This window comes from Megalops cyprinoides, chromosome 23 (assembly GCF_013368585.1).
Source record: "Megalops cyprinoides isolate fMegCyp1 chromosome 23, fMegCyp1.pri, whole genome shotgun sequence".
Classification (NCBI taxonomy): Eukaryota; Metazoa; Chordata; class Actinopteri; order Elopiformes; family Megalopidae; genus Megalops; species Megalops cyprinoides.
The window spans coordinates 2,401,336-2,423,950 of NC_050605.1; the positions used below are offsets into that span (position 1 = coordinate 2,401,336).

Sequence of the window (22,615 nt, forward strand, 5' to 3'; positions counted from 1 at the left end):
AATAATAAAGGCATAGGACCTCTACTAATAATTATATATAAATAGATCGGATTTTACCGATGCAAAGATGTTAGAAACGATGCATCCCGAGTTCATCCCAAATTGTATCAGGTGCATAGGCGGAAATCCCGGGGGGGGTCAGGGGGGGCATGCCCCCCTCCCCCTTCCCATCTTGTCCCCCTCAATATATCATTGTAAACCTAAATATGAAAACTTAAATAATATAATAATACGTACTGAAAGTACTTGTACAAATTATAAGTGCAAAACAATGCCTTTTTAAGTTTCGAACGATTTCGTCCCCCCTCTACCTCACAGTGGTTTGGTCCACTGCCTGCTATGATATCCCCGATTCCATACACATTAGCCTGGTACGAGTGTTTACATTTACATTTACATTTATTTATTTAGCAGACGCTTTTATCCAAAGCGACTTACAAAAGTGCATACAGAAAGTATAGTGACAGTATGGGGACAGGATGTGTACAGTTCCACAATGAGACAGTTCTCAGCTGAGAGCAAGGTCTGTTTGAGGACACAGTACTATCAGATTTGTACAATTACAGCCTATAGGGCAACTAATACGATACACTTTCAAACGGCAAACTTCAACAACTTCAAACGGCGCAATGAGCGTCAGGGTAAAGGCGGCAACAAGAAACAATTTAAAAAGCACAGCAATTTACGATAGCACTGATGGGGGGGGGGGGGCAAAAATTGTGTGCTGGGTCAGTCCAGGTAGAGTCTGAAGAGGTGCATCTTCAGGCCCCGTCTGAAGGAATGGGGTGAAGGAGCTGTCCGTAGCGGGACAGGGAGTTCGTTCCACCACTGGGGAGCGATGTAGGTGAAACGCCGATGTCTGGCAGAACAAGCACCTCCTGCCTTGACCGTGCAAGGAGCGAGGCGTCCAGTTGCTGCTGAGCGCAGGGGTCGGGCTGGTGTGTAGGGCTGGATGAGTTCTTGGAGGTAGGTAGGGGCTGTCCTGTTGATTGCAGAGAAGGCGAGGGTCAGGGTCTTGAATCTGATCCTGGCAGCGACAGGAAGCCAGTGGAGGGATTTAAGCAGGGGAGTAACATGGGAGAATTTGGGGAGGTTGAAGATTAGTCGGGCAGCTGCATTCTGGATGAGCTGCAGAGGCTGGGTGGTACAGGCTGGGAGGCATGTGAGGAGAGCGTTGCAGTAGTCCAGTTGAGGGAGAACTGTGGCCTGAATAAGGAGCTGCGTCGCGTATGTTGTCAGGAACGGACGAATCCTCCTGATGTTGTGGAGGAGGAATCGGCAGGCTCGTGACGTGCAAGCAATGTACTCCTTGAAGTCCAGGGTGCTGTCGAGGATGACGCCCAAGCTCTTTGCTGACTGAGAGGATGGTATTGTGGTGCCATCGACGGTGATGGAGAGGTCATGCAGGGGGGAAGGGCCGGCTGGGATGAAGAGCAGTTCCGTTTTTCTGAGGTTCAGCTTTAGATGGTGGGATGACATCCATTTGGAGATGTCAGCCAGGCATGCAGAGATTCTTTCGTTGACCTGGGAGGTAGAGGGAGGGAAAGAGAAAAAGAGTTGGATGTCGTCAGCATAGCAGTGATAGGAGAAGCCATGCGATTTGATAACTGAGCCAAGAGAGTTGATATAAATTGAGAAGAGTAGGGGTCCCAGTACTGAACCCTGTGGAACTCCTGTAGTGAGGGGGGTGGGTGCAGAGGTGGAGCCTTTCCAGTAGATCTGGGAGGATCTACCAGTCAGGTAGGATGTGAACCAGGAGAGGGCGGTTCCAGAGATGCCCATCTCAGACTGCTTTGATATTAGTGTCTGGTGGTTGACTTTGATAACGATGTGAGCATCCACACTGATGAACGATAAAGTTCTGTAAACAGTGGCGCCAAGCACGCGCTACATGCTTCAGCTGTGTCTGCAGCTTAGGAAAATGGATATTGATGATCGTGACGCCCTGTAAATTCGGATGGATTTTGATTGGTTGTCAGTGTTTCTATCGTTCATCAAATCGTTCTGAAAGTGATCCCAACGATATTGTTCACCACTGTCGTTGTCATCATAGTTATGGTGTAGACTCCGCCATCCACTTGAGTTAGAATGATTTTTAAAGCGACATATTTATAGTTATCGTTATAGTTATCGTTCTTGGTGTGGACGGCCCTTAAATAAGAGACCAGGGACAGTCAGACAGTACGGAGTCTCAGGTAAAGTTTGTTGAGCTTTTGTTTATCACTGTTTTTGTGAAGTATGACTGTCTAGTAGAGATGCTTTACCACTGCCTAAACATAATTGTACAGTCTGACCATGGCCTTTTAACAAGATTTATGAAATAAAGAGTCCTCTCTTATCTAGACTTGTAAAAAAGTAGTATTGCTGTTGTGTTGAATTGTGCGTTGGGTAGTTATGAGTATGGAAAACACTTTATTTCTATTCCAGGAGACAGACTGTTCAGAGACAGTGAAAGTGGTGGAAGGGTCAGAACCAGGGAGAGAGCTTGAGACTGCAGATCATGAGGATGATATTGCCAGCTGCAGCACAGGGGATAGGGGCACAGCTTGTTTTAGTTCAGACCTCAGTGACTGCACAAAGCCATACCAACCACATCCCCAATTTATCGAAAAACAAACTCTTGCTAACAAGTCATTGACATTTCAAGAGAAATGGTTTCAAGATTTTCCATGGCTACATTACAGTCCATCAGTGAACGGAGTCTTGAGTTTTTATTGCAGCAAAGGATTTTCAAACCAATCCTGTTTTGGACAAAGATCTGATGCTGCTCTCATTAGTGCAGTCTTCAGAAATTGGAAAAAACCATTGAAAAATTTATAGCACACCAAAACTCCCGAGCCCACCGCCACTACGTGACTGTGAGTGCACATCAGCCGAATCCAATCAGTGCCCAGTTATCCAGCGCATGGGGTAAACAGCAGGCGGTGGCAAGGCATTGGTTAAGGAAAATTGTTAGTTCTGTGCGACATGAGGCAAGACAGGGACAATCCATAAGAGGCCACATTGAGGATAGTGGTAATTTATATCAGCTCTTGAAACTTAGGGAGGAAGAGGATGATCCCATTTTACTGAAGTGGTTAACAGAGCATACTATAATGTACACAAGCCCTAAATCACAGAATGAAATTCTGAACATGATGGCCAATACAGTAATTTGAAGCATCGCAACTGAAATTAGGTCTTTAGCCATTGTTCAATTTTCAGTCATTGTTGATGGTACTCAGGATATTTCTGGTGATGAAAAGGAGAGTGTGTGTTTGCGCTATGTGGACCATGACCTTGTCCCACATGAGGAGTTTGTTGGGCTACACAGGGTATCTGAGCCAACAAGCCAGGCCATTACAAAGGTGGTAGCTGATGTGGTGTCGAGGCTCAATCTGCCCATGTCTGGCTTATGTGGGCAGACTTACGATGGTGCCTCAAACATGGCAATACTGAGGAGGCAGCAGCCATTAGCCCTCTATGTGCATTGTGGTGCACACTGTGTCAATCTGATTACACAGGCTGGCTTCTCGGCCTCCCCAATGATCCGTGACTGCCTTCCTTGGGTCCACCAGTTAGGCATCCTCTTTAGCCAGTCAGGAAAGTCTAACAGCATGTTTGAAACCATAGCTACATCCAAAAATACACCTCTGACCACGCTAAAACCACTATGTCCAACAAGGTGGACTGTGCGGAATTCTGCTATAATAGCTGTGCTGGGGCAGTATGAGCGGGTACTCAGCAGCCTAGAGGAGATGGTAAAAAGTACATCTAAGACCACTTCAACTGCCAGAGGCTTATTTGAGCACTTCAGCAAAGGTAAAACTGTGTTGGGTCTCACACTGGCCTCTGCTGTTGTTGGAGAGCTTGAATGCCTGAACATTTCACTGCAGAAGAAAATCCAGACTGTCTCTGGTATGCAGGCTGCAGTTGATTATGTCCGGTCTTCTCTTCAGGGAAAGAGAAATGACAAGAGCTACCTGGCACTGTATGAGAAAGCTACAACATTGGTTGACTCCATTGAATAAATTGACTATTGAGATGACACATTCAAGAGGCCTTGCTGGCAAAGCAGTGGATCACTACAGGGCAGAGTTATTCAAACTGTTGGATAGTGTGGAGGTTCAGTTTGGTGACCGCTTTGACCAGGGCAGTCTAAAGGTTCTGCAAAAGTTAGAGAGTGTGCTCCTCACTGGGGAGTTAAATGATTCTCTAGATCAGTACCCTGAGCTGAACAGAGGTTCTCTCTCCATGCAGTTGCCCCTCTTTCACAAGAAATACCCCTATAGCAGTAGTGGAGAGGCAGCAGAGGTCCTTAGGGGGCTGCCAGTGGAGGTGCGGGGGTTGTTTGACCAAGTTGAGGTTCTCATTTTGTTGGTGGTGCCAGTGTCTTCATGTGAAGCTGAGAGGAGTTTTAGTGCACTGCGCAGGTTAAAGACTTGGCTACAGGCTACTATGGCCCAAGACAGACTGAACTATCTAATCGTCTGTAATGTACATAAAGAGAGGCTGGACAAGTTGAACATAAACATTATCTGCCAGGAATTTGTTGGATCCAGCGACAGCTGAAGAAATACATTTGGTTCTTTTGTTTAGTAGGTCAGTGGTGCCTGTCTCCTCCTATGAGGCAGAGAAAAGTTTTAGTGTGTTAGACATTTAGCTTTAGTTTTAGTGTGCTACACCGCTATAGGTTTTATTACACAATACAGTACAGGTAATGTACAGTTAATTTAACTTTATTTTATTTTATGTATACAGGTACAATGTATAATTTACATTTATTGGGCTTATTTCAGTTTAATTATTTAAGTTGCCCTATATTTGGTGGCATAATTGTCCATAACTTGTTCTGAGAAAAACTACAATAAATAAATATTTTTGATGAATATTTTGGTTGATTTAGGTTTATTCTGGTTGATTTAGTTGGGTTATTCATTGAAGTATTTCTGCTTTTAGAACTGTACTTATTTTGTGTCCCCCTCAGGAATTGCTCTTGAGAATTTTTTCTGTTTACTGTCCCCCCAATAGTGAAATGGAATTTCCACCCATGATCAGGTGCACACTTTTTTGATCGGGGCAATCACATCGTAAACTTTTATGCCGGTGCATGCACCGTGGCCTCTCTGGAATCCAATTGACAGAAATCTGTCGTAGTGATGGAGAACTTTAATCCCTGAGTCAGTTTTTATTTTCACTTTGTTCAGCTTGATTTTATTGTATTTCATGAAAAAGTGTTTTTCAGAGATGGAAGTTACTTGAGAAAAGGTTTTGTATTTTTTATATTTATTATTGCAGTTTTGCACAATAAATGTTCTTAAAATACCTCTGTACTATGTGAAATATGTCCTAGTAATACAGTTAAGAGTACAGTTGCCATACCAGCGCATTACCCTTTCAGAAGCATTTATATTGAAATTTTAAGAAAAACGAATATACCGTGATGTATACCGTTACCATCCGTGCTTCAAATTATAACAGTGATATAAATTTTAGGCCATACCGCCCAGCCCTACATGCCAGTGTGTACTGTGTATGTGTGCATCACAGTGTGTACTGTGTATGTGTGCATCACAGTGTGTACTGTGTATGTGTGCCACAGTGTGTACTGTACATGTGTGTGCCAAAGTGCGTACTGTGTATGTGTGTGCCACAGTGTGTACTCTGTATGTGTGCCACAGCGCGTACTGTGTATGTGTGTGCCACAGTGTGTTCTCTGTATGTGTGCCACAGTGCGTACTGTGTATGTGTGTGCCACAGTGTGTTCTCTGTGTGCGTGCCACAGCATGTACTACATGTGTGCCACAGTGTGTACTGTATGTGTGCCACAGTGTGTACTATATGCTTGCCACAGAGTGTACTGTTTGTATGTGTGTCACAGTGTTACTGCATGTATGTTTCACAGTGTGTTCTGTATGTGCATATCACAGTGTGTACTGTATGTGTGTTTCACAGTGTGTATGCTATGGGTTTCATGTCTTTTATGTACCCTGCAGATAATGCTGGTTAATCCTAGGTCATGCTGTGAGCACAGCATGAGTGCAGCCCCACACAGTAATCTCTTTTGTTTCTGGGTTCTCCAGGTCCTGGTGTAACATGAGAGATTAGGGACCATTAGAGGAGTGCAGCAATAGCCCGTTTGCTGATTGCCAGCCGGACAGAGACAGGAAGAGAGAGAGAGTGAGCTGCTGCTGGCATCTGGTCCACTCTTTGTTGCCAACAAGAGTAGAAAGTCGGCAAAAGTGGTGACCTGTGGTGAGTGCTAATATTGCTGTCAGGTTTGTTCAGGATATTATGTTGTTGCGATCTCATAGCAGGATTGTATTAACATCAAAATGTAATTGACAGACCCCCTCCCCCCCTCATTGCTTACCTCTCAGTCCCTTTCCTCCTGTACACACCAATTAATGCTTCCAGCTGGCCCACAATCAAAGGTTCTCACAAATGCTTGTGTATTGTTGCATAAATCTATTGCACCTCTGCAATGTTACAGAAACATTGCAACAGCTTTAGGAATTGCAAAGGCAAGTTAAGTGGTTAACTTGCTTTAACTTTAAGTGGCATGTTCAGACTCACTAGAAACAGAAAACTGACCATCATTCACCCCATAAGACTACTCTCCCACGTACTGTTGTTTTTCAAAACTGCAGCCTGGTATCGACTCCCCTCTTTCAGGCCACTCACTACAACAGCTGGATAATTGGCCTCTAGTTTCATTTTGAAAAAACATTTCCAGGAATAATGTGCAAAGTGCCTGTGCCTGCTGCCCACCGACTTACACAATTGGGTTATTTGTGGTTAACAGCCTTCTCTCTCTTTGTATCAAGGCCACTGATGCTCTCGTCCCTCTATCCCTCTCCTTTCACCCCCCCCCCCCCCTTTATTGGCTAACCCTCTCTTCTTCTCTTCTCCCTCCATCCTCTTCCTCAAAGTGTTCCTCTCTAAAACTTTCTACTAACTCCTTCCTTCACAAAGTCAAGTCAAAGTCAATGTGTTTTTATTCCCACATAACCATTGGACTGGTGGAATTTTTCTCAGAACAGCAGCTTACCTATATTAAACAGCAAACAGATAGATAGCAACAGAGTGCACAAAAGACTATGGGACATAAATGCAAAATGACCAGTTCAGGGCATGGAATGTGTACTGTGCTGTAAAGCACTAGTGAAAGTCCATCAGCATTCACAGTTTGATTGCCAAAGAGAAAAAGCTGTTGCAGTGGAGTGTGAAGTTTGCAGCGATAGATCTTTACACCTTCTTTCCATCCATCCTGTCCCTCTCTCTGATTTCTGCCCTTCTGCCAGTCCTTGTTCACTCACATGTCTGTGTTTCTGGGCCAAACTCAGAGCAGAGGCCGCTGGCTGGCTGCTTTGGTCTGTGACAGAGTGCTGTCACTACGGTTGAGTATGCGCTCTGGCTACCATACCAACCCGGGTAGACCCGGGTTCGAGGCCGGGTGGGGTGACTGCTCTCGCCCTTTGCTACAAATGGTGTCAGGAGTGGGATGGCTTGTCACGAGGCCATCGGAGGTGTGCCCAGTGTGTGAGCCATATGAGGGACCCCCAGGTTCGGTTGACCCTGGTGTGAAGGACCCCAGAGATGGGTGAAGCATGGTGTGAGGGACCCCAGAGATGGGTGAAGCACTAGTGAGTGGGGCACCCTGGGATGGGAGAAGCATGGCAGGGGAATGCGTGAGGGACGCCATGGTGCGTGAAGCGCATGGGCGCGCTTCCTGAAAGGGAGGGCAGTGTGACAGAGTGCTGTCACTACGGTTGAGTATGCGCTCTGACTGCCATTCCAACAAGCCTGGCTCTTTGGCATTGTGGTCAAAGTTGCATGTTTGGTACCCTGTAGACCCGGGTTCAAGGCCGGGTGGGGTGACTGCTCTTGCCCTTCGCTACATGGTCCCTCCCATTTACTACTCCTCGCCTTTTATGATCAGGGCAATGGTAACTCTAGTGGTCTTCATGTCCGGAGAACACAGACTTCAGTCGGATTTGTGAAATGCAAGAGCGCGCCCCTCACACCCCTCCCGACATCTTGTGCTTGCAATTTACGGATGGACGCTAATCAGATTTGTGCACTGATTTATAAGATTATCTTGTGTTATCTTCCCTTATCTTAAGCAAACCACCATTGGTTCACCTCCTTGGTCTGCCATGGCTACAATTGTGGTCTCAAATCAACAGGCATATTTGCAGAGAAGGTGGAAACAAGTCAAATCATTGTTTAGTTATTCCACACACTCATGGTGGGTGAGTAGCAGCTGATTTGAATATTAGAAGCCCCCACAAATAATGTGCGTTGAAAGAGCAAAAATCGTTTCCCCATATGTACCACCTAATTAAACATGACAGCAAAAAAGACATACTTTCCACACACTTTCAAGAACTCTTTTCAGTTTATTTCACTGCTATTTTATTTCTGTATTGAAGAGAATCAAAGATTCGAGGCTCAGCAGTGGGTGGAGTTTGTCAAGGACAGAGAAATTCAAAGTCAAAGTTTTTTATTTGTCACATGCCAAGGTACAATGCAGTACAGTGCAGTGAAATGATGGTCGGCAGTGGGGCAGCATTGGACATCAGGCTGATTTTTTTTTCTTGCACGAACTTTTTCTGTGTTTATTTTTTATCAAGCCTCCAATAAAAGAGTGGTTTAAACATGCATCCATTGGAAATCTCAGTCCAGAGAGAACACACACAGAGGATCCATCTAGGTTTGAATTATACAACATCTAAGTGGTGTTAGGAGACAGTTTTGTGGAACGGCATGAACGGCATGGTGTTTGATCCGGAGACATGCGATGTGTATTCGAATACAAAGCGATGTCGCTACATCCGACTGGAGCCAAACGGCGCCTCTTGTGAACCCTAAGAAACCAATTAGGATACAGGGCTCAGGAAATACCCAATTAGAGAGGGAGCTGTTTAGCTATGCACAGCTCCACAAAACCAATCAGAAACAGCACCCCTGCTGGTCATCATAACTCATATGTGAATGTGCCTGCTATTAACTGTGCCTGCTATACCTGTCAAACTTCTGCTCAGTGCTGATGTTCCCACGGCCGGCTGTGCAAATAAACCTTCCTGACTTTGCTACGAACATCGGATCTGCTTCTTTATCGGAACAAAACACGTTTTGGTATTTGGGACGTTTACCAACAGTGGCCATCAAAGGTCCTTTAATTATAATATGCTTCTGTACCAAGCACAGAGGCAGTGGTTAACTGTGTCTTTAGCATCACTCTTGGTTTATCATTTGGGTCGGTCATAGAGCGTGGTTTACGTCTGCCATTTGTTGCTCAAATTTAACCTGGTTTATAACCAGGGTTGGGGAGTAACGGAATACATGTAACGGCGTTGCTCATATTTTGTATTTTAAATATGTAACTGTATTCCATTACAGTTACTATTTAAATTGATGGTAATCAGTTTACAGTTACATTTTAAAAATATTTAGATTACTGAAGGGATTACATTGGATTTTTTTATTTAATGTTTATTCAGTTGGAAAATCTGTAATGCAATGATAGGAAACTCTGGGGTGTATCTCCCATATGCCCCTCAGAAAAAAAGCTCACAGCCTGCCTGATTCACAAGACAGTAGAATGGAGAGTGAGACAGAAAACAACCAGCGCAACACGTTTATGTCATGGAAATACCGCGACCATTTTACTTTCAAATTTTACAAAGGTCGCAACATAACAGTACAATGCAAGCTGCATTTGCCAGCAACCAAACTGCTATCCACTTCAAAAGGGTCGACCTCTAACCTGGAGAAGCACCTTGAAGTTCTCTTTTTCATTATTTAAGCTAATATTGATCGCTAGCTAGCTATCTTACATAGTTTGGATGCACCGGATTAGCTATTCAGCTAGCTAGTAAGCTAGTAGATATAGTATTAAAGCTAACTAGCTAACGAGTAGATACAGTGACAACAGAAGTGAAATTTCACATCCTCAAAACTGTGATTACTCCAACAATTTTACACTGCGCATATTATACATTAAATTGTTAAGCTACTCCTGTCAGGGCTCAGGCAAGGACTCAGCTTCAGGTTCCAAACGGTTTTAATGAGATCGTCAGACAAAATCGCAAATACTGAACAGGCATTGTCGAGACCAGGCAAGCAGACCGTAGGCAAACCGGGGCAGAAAACAGGAACAGGCAGAGTCAGGAACCAGATAGGCAGGCAAATCAGGCAATCGGGACAAGGCGGCAGGCAGGACCGACATCAAGGCACAGGCAGGGTCGAAACAGGAAAGCTGTAAGGAAAAAGACGGAAATGGAACGAAACAGGCACGAAACACTGCAACGAACTGGCAACAGGACAGAGACACGCAGGGTAGATATAGGGCTGGGCTGACGAGGTGATGGGGGGCAGGCAGGCCGGTGGAGGTGATGAGGTAATCAGGTGGGCGGGGACAGGGCGGAGAGCAGGGAAGAACAATAAATAAAAGCACATGGACCATACTGACATATGGGGAGAACATAAACACAACAACTAGAACTCCTTTCTCACTCACAATGTATTTAGGGTGGCTTATGGCTCTTCTAACTCATATTTTTGTGTAATGTACAGTTTTTGAATTAACATTTACAATTCTGAAGAAACTGCGATGAAATGCCCATAGACTTAACATGGGGGTGCCAAAATGTTAGCCACAACAATGCTGAGTGAACATTCTAAAAGTAAGCATGCAGAACCTTAGTCGGATGAACATTCTTTAAAAAACTGTTAAGAACGGTAACCACAGGGGACTACACAAGATGACAGGAGTACTATTACGAGCCCAAAAACCTCACAGGCGCTGTGTACGCCTAGCCTACCCCCTGTCTAACTAGCTATACCCCAAACCCAGACCTGGTAAAAAATTGGAGCTGGACCATTTATCTGAAGGTTTGGGCCCTACCCTAGTGTGTGTATTGTGGGTGTGTAACCATGAGGTGTGGGGCACAGGCAAAGCTCAACTACGCCACCTTGGGAGTTTCGCCCAAGGAAATAGTTTATGTATGTAAACCCCAAGTATACACCTGCGCTACAAGAAAAGGGTTCCCTCCAGTTCTTCTATACGGATAAGACAGAGACGTGATTCTGGGAAGCACAATAAATTTATTAAAGTTGAGAAAAGTCAATTTATTTAAATACATTCCATCATTACACAGTTTAAATATCTAAAAATACTATACTACTAAAATTGGGCTAAGAGCTGGTTGGGGAGAAGTATACTCACCACTAGGGATACCCGCATGTGAAAAATACTCACCCAAGTGCTCTCTCATTCAATTTCAAACCGCAAACCGTGCCTACGTGATAAAGTGCAGTTAGCATTAAGACACACAGTGAAGAGGAATACCAATATGCTAACCGCCCCACCAAACAGCTCCTTGCCCGCTATACTAAAATCATTCTAAAACAAGCGGTTAAACCTACCTACGACCCGTTGGATTGCGGGTAGAAACACGCAGCCACACACATAAAACACTAGGAGTTCCCGCAGTCTAACCTAACCCACTCCGCTGAGGGTCGAACTATCGAGAGGCAAAACAGCAGCTAGTGTTGCAGGAGGGGACAACCTAAAACACAAGGACACAATCAACTCTGCATCGTCGCATGCATTATGAACACAGGAATTACCGTAAATGCTGGAGAAACAAACTTACACCATGAATCATTACCTCGACTAAACACAGCAGGAGCCACTACTCCCAAGAGCTCACAGACAGAGGCAAACTATGGCTCCAGCACTGGCCGACCGATACTCTGAACAAACATAAAAGCATTAGGTTAATAATACATATATTGACATATCCGCATGCACTTCCCGTTTAATGCCGCTATGAACTATACCTACCTATACACCCGACAGGGTAAAGATTACCTCGGTAGGCAAGCCCAGGACACAGGACAGCTGACAGCGTGCGGTCCAACACCACTGCACAGACAGGAAACGGGAGAAGCACAGATCCACAAGCAGAAGCAAGGTCGCTAAACAGGCAGATATACGCAGCTTAAATAAGGAAAACTATGGCTATGCGTAAGCTACCACACCCCCAATTATCTACGCCACGTAAAGTAAGAGGACAGCCTACCCACGTTACAGGTGCATCTAAGGTGTGGGTCTAACCCGAACAAGATGGGACAAGAAAAGAAAACAGAACACGACACATCTGTCAAGGCACCCCTCCCTCTTACCAGTTGGGAGGAAGATGACCAATGATGGGTGGTTCAGTGCTGCTTCCAGGCCTCCTGGCCGGCGCTGTTGCTCTGTCTTCTTCGTTCAATTATTTTTAATGTTGGAAAAACACAAAAAGGAAAAAAAAACCCACATACACATTGTGCCACATGATGAGGCAAACATGACCCATCCACAGTTATAAGAAGGGCAGGTGTTCCTTCAAAAGCCTTCTTATGCACCCAAAAAGACAGTATACAATCTCGCGGCTATATACTTAGCCAGACTGTAGGTAGCAACACCATTCAAAAAGTGCTGAATGACACCAAAAACACAACCCGTCTGCAGGAAAGTTTTTCCCAATGAAAGAACACAATTGCCCTAAAACTGAAAACAACGCCAAACCAACTTCTACCACCTTTTCTTCTTTTGCCGCCACCTGTTATCTCCTCCCTTTCCTGTCAGGTGGTCTTTTAAACTTACCAGTGAGGGAGCAACTGCCCTGCTGCATGCTGATAATGATGCAGTGCATGCCAAATCAAAGAAATAAAATATAACAACCTGTGTCAGTGTTTAGAGTGAGCCTAACCTAACGGTACTTATTGGGGTCTGTAAAAAATCAGGAACACAGGATGTAAAATCAAACATAGCAGTAAGACAAAAAAGAATATCCCACGTGATATGCAGAAAAGGAAAGCTGTGACTAAAACTAAACTGAATGAAACTAACAACTAAAAGCTGAGATGAAAAAGGCAGTATAACTAACTGCTTATTGAAATCAATAACTAACTGCTTGGGAACCCATTATAAGTAGCTACTGAGAGAAATGAAAGGGCTGTTATAAGTGGCCGCTCAGAGAAATGAAGGAACCACTACGGCTACCCACTCAGAGAGATGAAACGTCCAATCTCTCAAAGAGATTTTAACACACAGGAGGTGCATCCTTTTGTCAGGAGTGCATCTCACAGTATATGTGTGTAGCATTTATATTTGCACTGAAATACTTACCAGGAGTTGCACTTGATCACAGGGAATTATTGATTTCCACTGGAAGACCTCAGTACAGTGCTTCATGACAACAGTGGTTATAAAATGTGGTATATAAAATCTTGTTCTTGATGTTGATTTCTCTTGCTATTCTTTCAGTGCTGGATTCTGGACATAAAAGACGCATTAAACAACCCCACCTTGATTCTTTCACAACAAGGGACCCCTGTAACAAAAGAACCAACACTATGAGGCATACCAACTGGGGAAAGGCAGTTGAAATTTTAAGGTGGAATGGAAGGTTTTTATTAAGCATTTTTCACTTCCACATGACACCCTCACCACACTGTGGCCACTCTGTGCATAAGGAAAAAGAAAGTTCATCATCATCATCATCCTATCTCCTATTGGTCCTCATCCATTTAAATCTGTGAACATGTGCACCCCACTTTCAGAGGATTCTTGCTTCTAATTGTCCTAAATGAATTTTCCAATAAAAAAGAAGCTTTTTAAGCATAGTCTCTTTCAGGAAGTGTCCTCTGGATTAGTCAGTGCAGATATAGCCTGTTTTTCATCCATGTTAGGCATTTTACCACTTTGCATTCACAGCTCCTGGACTTTAGCATGTTGTTCCATAATGAGACTCTACCAAATCAATAACGCTCATCTGAGAGAATTACTTTTTCCCATACCAAAGGGGATATTGAAATAACCAATGGTACAAGCTGTCCTGCCAGAGTGTGTGTGTGTGTGGAGGTTGGTGTTGGTGCTTTCACACTGTCTTTTCCCTCCGTGCCACTGTTTCCATTTTTCATTGGGTTCTATCTTTATCAAAGGGGCTGTTTGCTCTGGGTTGTGCCAGAGGTCACCTCCCAGTGGTTAAGCAATTAAGGCATCCAGCTCTCTCTTAGGACTGGAACTTCTATGATGGGTTTATTGGAGTAAGACATTCTTGAGTGAGTGACCTCCCACCCCCCTGTTTGTTTAGATAATCTTTTATTTTATCTTATTTTCCTAGCTTTCCTTGAATTTGGAGGGACCAGTCACTCCAATACTTGACAAACATCCGGTTAATCATAAAAACATCTGGCTACTGTTACAGAACAGTGCCAGTGACATAAAACGGAACAGTTTAATGACTGGACTAATTTTTGGCTGAATTTTCTCCATAAATCCCTTGTGCCATCCTGTTCCATTTGTCTCACACCCTTCCTGCCACTCCTCTTATCTCCCGAGGTTGTCACTTTCTAAGGTACGTTTGTAATCTTGACATCCCATTCAGTTCCCTGAATCTAATTAGCTCTTGCTGGTACTGTGTGTAAATTGGTTTCAATGTGTGTTTCCTGTGAAGAGGCTATGACTGGCTAATCTGGGGTGGTATTGTCAGGACTCAGGCACGGACTCAGACGCGGACCACGAGTGCTCCAATTCCAGGCGTTTATTAACAGAATCGTCAAACAAGCAGGCAGTCCAAAACAGGCAGGGTCAAAATACCAGGTAGGCAGTCCAAGGGCAAAACAAGGATCAAAACAGCAACAGGCAGAGTCAAACCGTGAAGGCAGGCAGATCAGGCAATCAGGACAGAAGGGCAGGCAAAGACGATGTCGAGGAACAGGCGAGGCAAAAACCAGCAAAATCCAAACAGGGAAACAGGCAGGAAGCGAGACAGGCAAAAACACTGAAACGATCTGGCAAACAAGACAGAGACAAGCAGGATAGATATAGGGCTGTGAATTGGGGCTCAGTCGGACACCACATCGGAGGGTAGACCGTGCAGCCGAAACACCTGGTTTACGAGCAGCTGAGCGGTCTCCCTGGCGGAGGGCAGTTTGGGTAAGGGATGAAGTGCACGGCTTTGGAAAACCGGTCCATGATGGTGAGGATGGCGGTGTTACCGTTGGATGGGGGCAGGCCAGTAACGAAGTCCAGGGCGATGTGGGACCAGGGCCGTCTGGGAACAGGCAGGGGTTGCAGCAGACCGGCGGGAGGTCGGGTGGAGGTCTTGCTCTGGGCGCAGACCGAGCAGGCGGCGGTGAAGCTCCGGATATCCTCCGTCATGGTGGGCCACCAAAACCGCTGGCCAATGAACGCCGCCGTGCGCCGGGCTCCAGGGTGGCCAGCGAGCCTGGATGAATGCCCCCACTGCAGGACCTGGGAACGGATAGACTGGGGAACAAAGAGGCGGTTAGGGGGACAAGAGCTGGGACCCGGCTCGTTCTGGAGGGCGGTGCGGACGGCGGTCTCGACGTCCCAAAGCGTCGCGGCGACAACGCATCGTGCTGGCAGGACGGTGCTGGGCTCCTGGATGTCTTCGGCCGGAGTGTGCTGGCGTGAGAGGGCATCCGGCTTACCGTTCTTAGAGCTCGGACGGTAGGACAGGGTGAAATTGAAGCGGGAAAAAAACAGGGACCAGCGGGCTTGTCGGGGATTCAAGCGCTTAGCCGATCTGACGTACTCGAGGTTTTTGTGGTCAGTCCATACCAGGAACGGAACACTCGCCCCCTCCAGCCAGTGCCTCCACTCCTTGAGCGCCAGTTTGATGGCCAGTAGCTCCCGGTCGCCGATGTCGTAGTTGCGTTCGGTGGGAGTGAGGCGGTGGGAGAAATAGGCACAGAGGTGGAGCTTGTTGTCGGCAGGCAAACACTGGGACAGGACAGCCCCCACTCCCACATCTGAAGCGTTTACCTCCACCACGTACTGGTGAGCAGGGTCAGGTTGGGTCAGGACAGGCGCTGAGGTGAACTGAGCTTTCAAGTCGCAGAACACCTCCTCGGCAATCTGAGACCAGGTGAACGCTCGGTTAATGGATGTAAGGGCGGTGAGGGGAGCCGCTACCGTACCGTAATTGCGGATGAAGCGGCGGTAGAAATTAGCGAAACCAAGGAATCGCTGCAGCTCTCTGCGGGAGGTGGGACGAGACCACTCCTCGACTGCGCGAACCTTCTGCCGGTCCATACGGATACTTCCGGCCGTGATAACGAAGCCCAGGAAGGAGGTGGTGCTCTGATGAAAGGCGCACTTCTCCGCTTTCATGTAGAGGTGGTTCTCGAGCAGACGCTGGAGGACGCAGCGGACATGTTGTACGTGCTCAGGCAGGGAGTGGGAGTAAATTAAGATGTCATCCAAGTAGACGAACACGAACCGGTTCAGCATGTCCCGGAGGACGTCGTTGACTAAGGACTGGAACACGGCTGGTGAATTCGTCAATCCAAACGGCATGACCAAGTATTCATAGTGGCCAGACGGGGTGTTGAACGCCGTCTTCCATTCGTCCCCCTCACGAATCCTGACCAGGTGGTAGGCATTGCGGAGGTCGAGTCTCGTGAAGATGGTGGCGCCCTGTAGCGACTCAAAGGCGGACGACAGAAGCGGCAGGGGGTAGCGGTTCTTTACCGTGATGGCGTTGAGGCCCCGATAATCTATGCAGGGACGGAGGGAGCCGTCCTCCTTCCCTACGAAGAAGAATCCGGCTCCTGCAGGCGAGGAGGAAGGGCGAATGAGGCCAGCCGCAAGGGACTCTTGGATGTATTTATTCATGGCCTCGGTCTCTGGTGGAGACAAGGAAAACAGGCGCCCCCTGGGGGGGGACGAGCCGGGCAGCAGGTCAATGGCGCAGTCATACAGGCGATGAGGAGGCAACGAGGTGGCGCGGGACTTACTAAAAACCAGCTTCAGGTCCATGTACTCTGGCGGCAGTGCCGACAGGTCCGGGAAATCCTCGGGAGCTGAAGCAACCAGCGATACAGGGGCCACGGCGTCCCGAAGGCAGTGGAAGTGGCAGAAAGGGCTCCAGTCCAGGATCGTTGTGGGGGTTGTGTCGGGCTAGCCAGGGGTGACCCAGGACCACGGCGGCTTGCGGGGAACTGATGACGTTAAGCACGATCTCCTCGCGGTGGTTGCCCGAGATGAGGAAGTTCACCGGGGGAGTGGCGTGAGTAACGCAGACCAGAGGGGCCCCGGTGATCGCGTGGGCCTCTAATGGCGAGTGCAGTGGGATGCGGGGCAGGCGTAGCCGGGCTGCCAGGTCAGTGTCAATAAAACTGCCATCGGCCCCCGAGTCGATCAAGACGGAGACAGCGGTGCTCTGACCTCCGACAAGCAGGGTGGCTGAAAGCAAAGGACGGGTCTGAGGGGAATGGCGTAAAGGGGTGACGCTCACTTGTAATCCCCTCGCTACGGGTGAGCGTTGGCCCTTAGCCGGGCAGGTCGCCACAAAATGGCCCGGTTGCCCGCAGTACAGGCAGGACTGGGTGCTGATCCTCCGCTGACGCTCCGCGGGGGACAGGCGGGCGTGGTTGACCTGCATCGGCTCTGGAGCATCCGGGAATGGCGGTGCAGGGCCCCTGGCCGCCGTCACGAGAGGCTGATGACGGACAGGGCTGGGCAGGCTGCTGGTTGCTCTCTCCTGGCGTCGCTGCGACAGGCGCTGATCTACGCGGATGGCCAGGTCCACCAAAGTATCGAAGCTGGCAGGCAGCTCCCGAGTGGCCAGCTCGTCTTTGATGGGCTCTGCAAGACCGTGGAGGAAGGTGTCGAACTGTGCCTCCGCGTTCCACCCGCTGGTGGTGGCCAGGGTGCGAAAGTCAATGGCGTAATCGGACACTGACCGGCCCCCCTGGCTGATCAGCAGCATCTCCCTCGCTGCCTCGCGGCCCTGCCGGGAGCGGTCGAACACCCTCCTCATCTCCTCAGCAAAGGCTGTGTAGGACTGACAGAAGGGAGCACCGGCGTCCCAGACTGCGGTACCCCACTCCCTAGCACGGCCTGTCAGCAGGGTGATGACGTAGGCGATCCTCGCCCGGTCTGTGGGGAACGTGGAGGGTTGCAGTTCAAACACCAGGGAACATTGAGAGAGAAACGAGCGGCAGGTACCAGGGTCCCCCGCATATGACTCGGGGGGTGGCAACCGGGGCTCCCGACTGGGAGACGCGGGCGGGACCGGCAGAGAGGCAGCAGCGGGTGGAAAAGGGCGATTTTCCTGACTCAGCTGCAACTGCTGCAACTGAGCAGTGACCCCGACGAGGCTGGTGGCGAAGCCGTTAAGGGACCGGCTGATGGAGTCCAGCTGGCTCTGGTGCCCCCCCAACAGAGCACCTTGAAGCTCCAGGGCTGCCCTCAGCTGCGGAAGGTCCGCTGTGTCCATGCTGGCTAGTTCGTTCTGTTACGCCGGTGATCGGGGCACAAGCGCGGACCACAGGATGTTCCGGTTCCAGGCGATTATTAGAAAGGGACAGGCAGTTCGTGAATCCAGGGACAGGCAGGGTTCAAAACACAGGGAGGCAATCCGGGGGCAAATCCAAAGACGGGAGTCAGGGAGAACAGGGTCCGGAATCAGGCAGGTGAGTGGCAGCGATCAGATCAAAACGGCAGGCAGGAATCGTGGTCAGGAAACAGGCAGGATCGGCAATGAAGAAGTAAATCACAAAAACAAAGCGCGGGGACGAGACAGGTGAAACACACTGCAACGAACTAGCAACAAGACAGAGACACGCAGGGAAGATATAGGGCTGGGGTAACGAGGAGATGGGAAGCAGGTGAGCAGGCAGGCAGGTGCAGGCAATGAGGGAATCAGGTGGGCGGGGACCCGGCGGGGAGCAGGGCGGGGGAGGAACACAAGGAAAACAAAAGCACAAGGACAGGGAAAACAAAAACACCGCGGCTTAAGGGGGCGGAGCCCTGACACTATATGTATGTATTTTAAGAGATAAAAAGAATACAAGTGCAATTACATTTATCAGCATAGTTACAAATGTTATTTATTGTTATTTATTGTAAACTAATAGACAGATGTTATTTATTGTTATTTATTGTAAACGAATAAACAGATCAAACTTGGATAAGCAACGTAACAGCAGCCTGTGCCATCTCTGTTTCTTTCACCTGTTTTACAGGAATCATTTAAATTTGTTATTGCGGTCCTGGCTACTGGGACCTGTAACATTATGTCAGACTGAATCACATCTGCAGGTCGGTTCCAAACCCGAACTAAAACATTTACATTCAAAGTCCACAGAGCTACCTTAGTTCCCCTCTGGAGCCAGTGTGTGGATCTGTGAACGTGGACATGTCACAATCTTAAGGCTTAGCCCTATCTTTGAAATCCTGGTTTGATGTCCAAGACTCTGACTCTGTACTAGGATAAACAATTCCCATTCATTCACCTCATCTCACCTCTCTGTTGGTCTGCTGCCCAGAGACGTAGTGCAACAGGAATGTTTAGTGCCAGGTGCAATGGGTCCATGCGGTTTGGAAAAGCTCCAGCCGCCAGATTGTTACCGTTTACCCTGCCTCACCCATCAGCTCATGGTCCCAGCCCTCTCTGATGTCCCCCTAACCTCTACTGATCTGAGGCGATTGTTTTTTCCAATTCCTAATGGTTTACCATATAAATGACACTGACCCCAAACCTGGTCCCATGCACCCTACATCTTCTGGCAAGCCCCCCTACCAGCACCACCCACCCCAGGTCACAGGTCAGTTAAAGTGAGGCTCACACATGCATTATGGCACGTTGGAACTCACCGTACAATGGAGTTGGGATGCTGCAGAGTGCAGTCCACAGATTTCGGAGGGAAGATTCACAAACAAGCTACTGCAATTTTTTGCTCGGGAGAGGAGAGGATAAGATAAAACCCTTCAAGCATTGCTTGAATGCTTTGTTCAATCATCCCAAGTATTCATATTATTCAGACAAATAGCCTTGTCATTCGGCCTGCAGATCAGAGAGTCTCTAACAGCCGCAAGGCTGGTCCTGAGCACTCCAGTAGTCTCTGCTTTTACTGGTGAGCCATTCCCTAAATGAAAAACTCACTGCTTCCACTTTGGGTGTGAAATTGACCTTTGACCATGATGCAGTGGTCCAAGCTGCAGTGCTGCCGTGTAGGTGCACAGTCCGTCTGAACGCGTGCTGCTGTCTCCAGAGAACCATGCACATGGGAAACGTAGCACTGCATTGTACAGGATGAACCACAGGTGGACTGTCTCTGAGACACAGTCCAGGCTCAGTGCCTGGAGAAAACACAGAGGGGAGGGGGGCACAAAACATCATATCTTTAAAAAATGTAATAAATACTGTAGACATTGGGATATAAGGTGTGGGTTCACTAAGATCCATCTGGGGCCCTAAGCAACCCCATAGCTCCGTCCCAGGCACAGTCCTTGGCATAACCCTTACCCCTTTTCCACCAATGCAAACTACGTGCTAGTTATGGGCTGGTGCTAGTGCCAGTTCGGAGTTGCTTTAACTTGCAAACCTTCTAAGAATGGGTTTGCTTTTCCACGGGCTAGAGAGCCACCGTAGAGCCACGTCATTACATCATTGTATACATCTCCACTTTCCTGCTAGCGCCAAGCTGGCAGTGGTGGCTGGTGAGCTGGAAACAGGGGAAGCCCAAACATTACCTTTAAATCTATCATTACTTTCAACCTGTTCCCCTTTATCCTTCTTGATTAACAATACAACAAATAATTCACAGAATAGTTCACACCAATCGCGTAAATAGAGTAAATGATTATGCTCGCAAAACACTGCAGATTGTCTGTAGCTTGTGTGCTTGCGAAAGCTATAACGTGAGTTTAATTAACAAGGATGGCATTTATCGATTTAAATTACGTTAAATGCTCATGACACATCACAGCTTTTGTGAGGTCTGTGTTCTAAACGTTATTGTTCATTGCACTCAACTTAACCTAAAAGTTTATTCTCAGTAATTTAAATCGATTTAACTAAATTTAGCTCCGTTCTGTAATTTGAATTTTGTAACACAAGAAAGCTATAATGTGACACATTTAAGAGAAAGCTTTGGGATTAGTTGCCACTTAATTATTCAAATTTCCATCCTTTTTCATTAAACATTCTCATGCTGTAGCTTTCACAATAGCACACAAATTTCAGACAATCTGCGCTGTTTCGCGAGCATAGTGTTTTGCTAGCTTGCAGCTGTCACTGCAAGCTAATGGGAACAAACAACAACTATAAAAACAAGAGAACAGTGCTTTTAAAAACAAACTTGTCCACTACAGTTTATACAATGTTAGCTTTTTGTGACGCCAAATGTGAAGTGACATTGGTAGGTGAGTCAATGGCAATGTTAGAAAGTAGCATGCTAACGTTAGCTACTGTTACCAAGGTTACGGTAGCTGGCTAGCTAGCTGTTGGTCAGCTAACATTACCCAAGCAAGCATAGCTACTAATTTCTCACATCAATGTCGAATGTAAGATTGATGTGAGAAATTAGTAGCTATGCTTGCTTGGCTAATGTTAGCTGACCAACAGCTAGCTAGCCATCAATGTTACGTTCATAACATTGATGTGAGAAATTAGTAGCTCGCTAAACAGCTAAGAAATACATAGCTGGCTGGCAACAAGGTAAAACATTTGAAAAATAAAACTCTGTTTTTTCTTCTTTTTCTTTTTAGGCAGACTAGATGACTAGCTCTGGTTTTTTAAAAATGGCGGTCACAAAGTTTTAGTTGGACTTATTCGGTCACAATAATCCCACCCCAGCCCCTGACGTAGCAGTTCTTTGTTCTAGACCAGCAAAGTGTTGGTGCCGCTCTCGAACCAGTTTTCCTGGCCCAGAGCCAGGTCTTTGGCTGTCGAAACACGAAGAAATGGTTCGAGATTAGGCACTGGCTCCGAACCAGCCCTCGAACTGCCTTGGCGGAAAAGGGGCACCTGATAGAACACCCTGACCTGATGGTCTGGTCCTCCACTGTGGTCCCACTTCGAGACAGGAGCACCTTCTGTTTCTGCGGTGTTCCACAGAGAAGAGCATGCTGGGTGTTGTCCGCCAGGGAAGGAAGGAGCTAACCGCAGTACCAACGCGGTACTGCAAGTCATGATGAGAAGGCAACAGCACAGCAGACCCCTCCACCAGACAGCCTTTATTTATCAAATATTTAAAATTTATCTCATTTAAAATTTGCTTTGACAAATCAGATGGAGTTACAGGGTTGAGGGAGGGTTTTCTGAGGTGAAAGGACAGTGATAATCTGATTGAAATGCGTGGGGAATAGGGGATGGGGGTGGAGGCGGGGTGATTTGATGTGGTTTGGGGTTGTGGGAGGACGCTGAGGCTCACTACCCTGCAGAGTCTCGTGGCTCCCGGCCGGCAAGCAGGTTGTCACTTCTGGGCCACGATCCACAGATTTGTTATGTTTGCCAGCTCCGCCTTGTCCTTGTGTGACCCAAAACAACTGCTCACACACGGTCACACGCGCTACACAAACAAAACATGTATATGCAATCGCAAATGCACTATGCAGACATGCATGGTTGTACATGCCACAAACCATCAAACACATACATACACATACATACACATGCCCTGGAGTGAGTCCTCCTAGAAATACATGCCCATACATAAACCGGATAGGATAAAAATAAAAAAATAAAAATTATATTATAAATATCTACTGCCTGAGGGAACAGGTCTGTATTTATGACAAAAGTTGCTCTGATGATGAAGGTTT

General features: G+C 47.2%; 1 protein-coding gene across 1 annotated transcript; it reads right to left on the reverse strand.

Moving 5' to 3' along the window:
* Positions 1 to 741: 741 nt before the first annotated feature.
* Positions 742 to 3,427, reverse strand: LOC118770638 (the record flags this gene model as incomplete). The annotated part of the gene is made up of 3 exons (XM_036518399.1): positions 3,411 to 3,427; positions 1,728 to 1,861; positions 742 to 1,532 (listed from the first exon to the last, which is right to left on the reverse strand). Coding segments are annotated over exons 1-3 (942 nt in total), but the record flags the coding sequence as incomplete, so codon positions are not given.
* Positions 3,428 to 22,615: the final 19,188 nt, after the last annotated feature.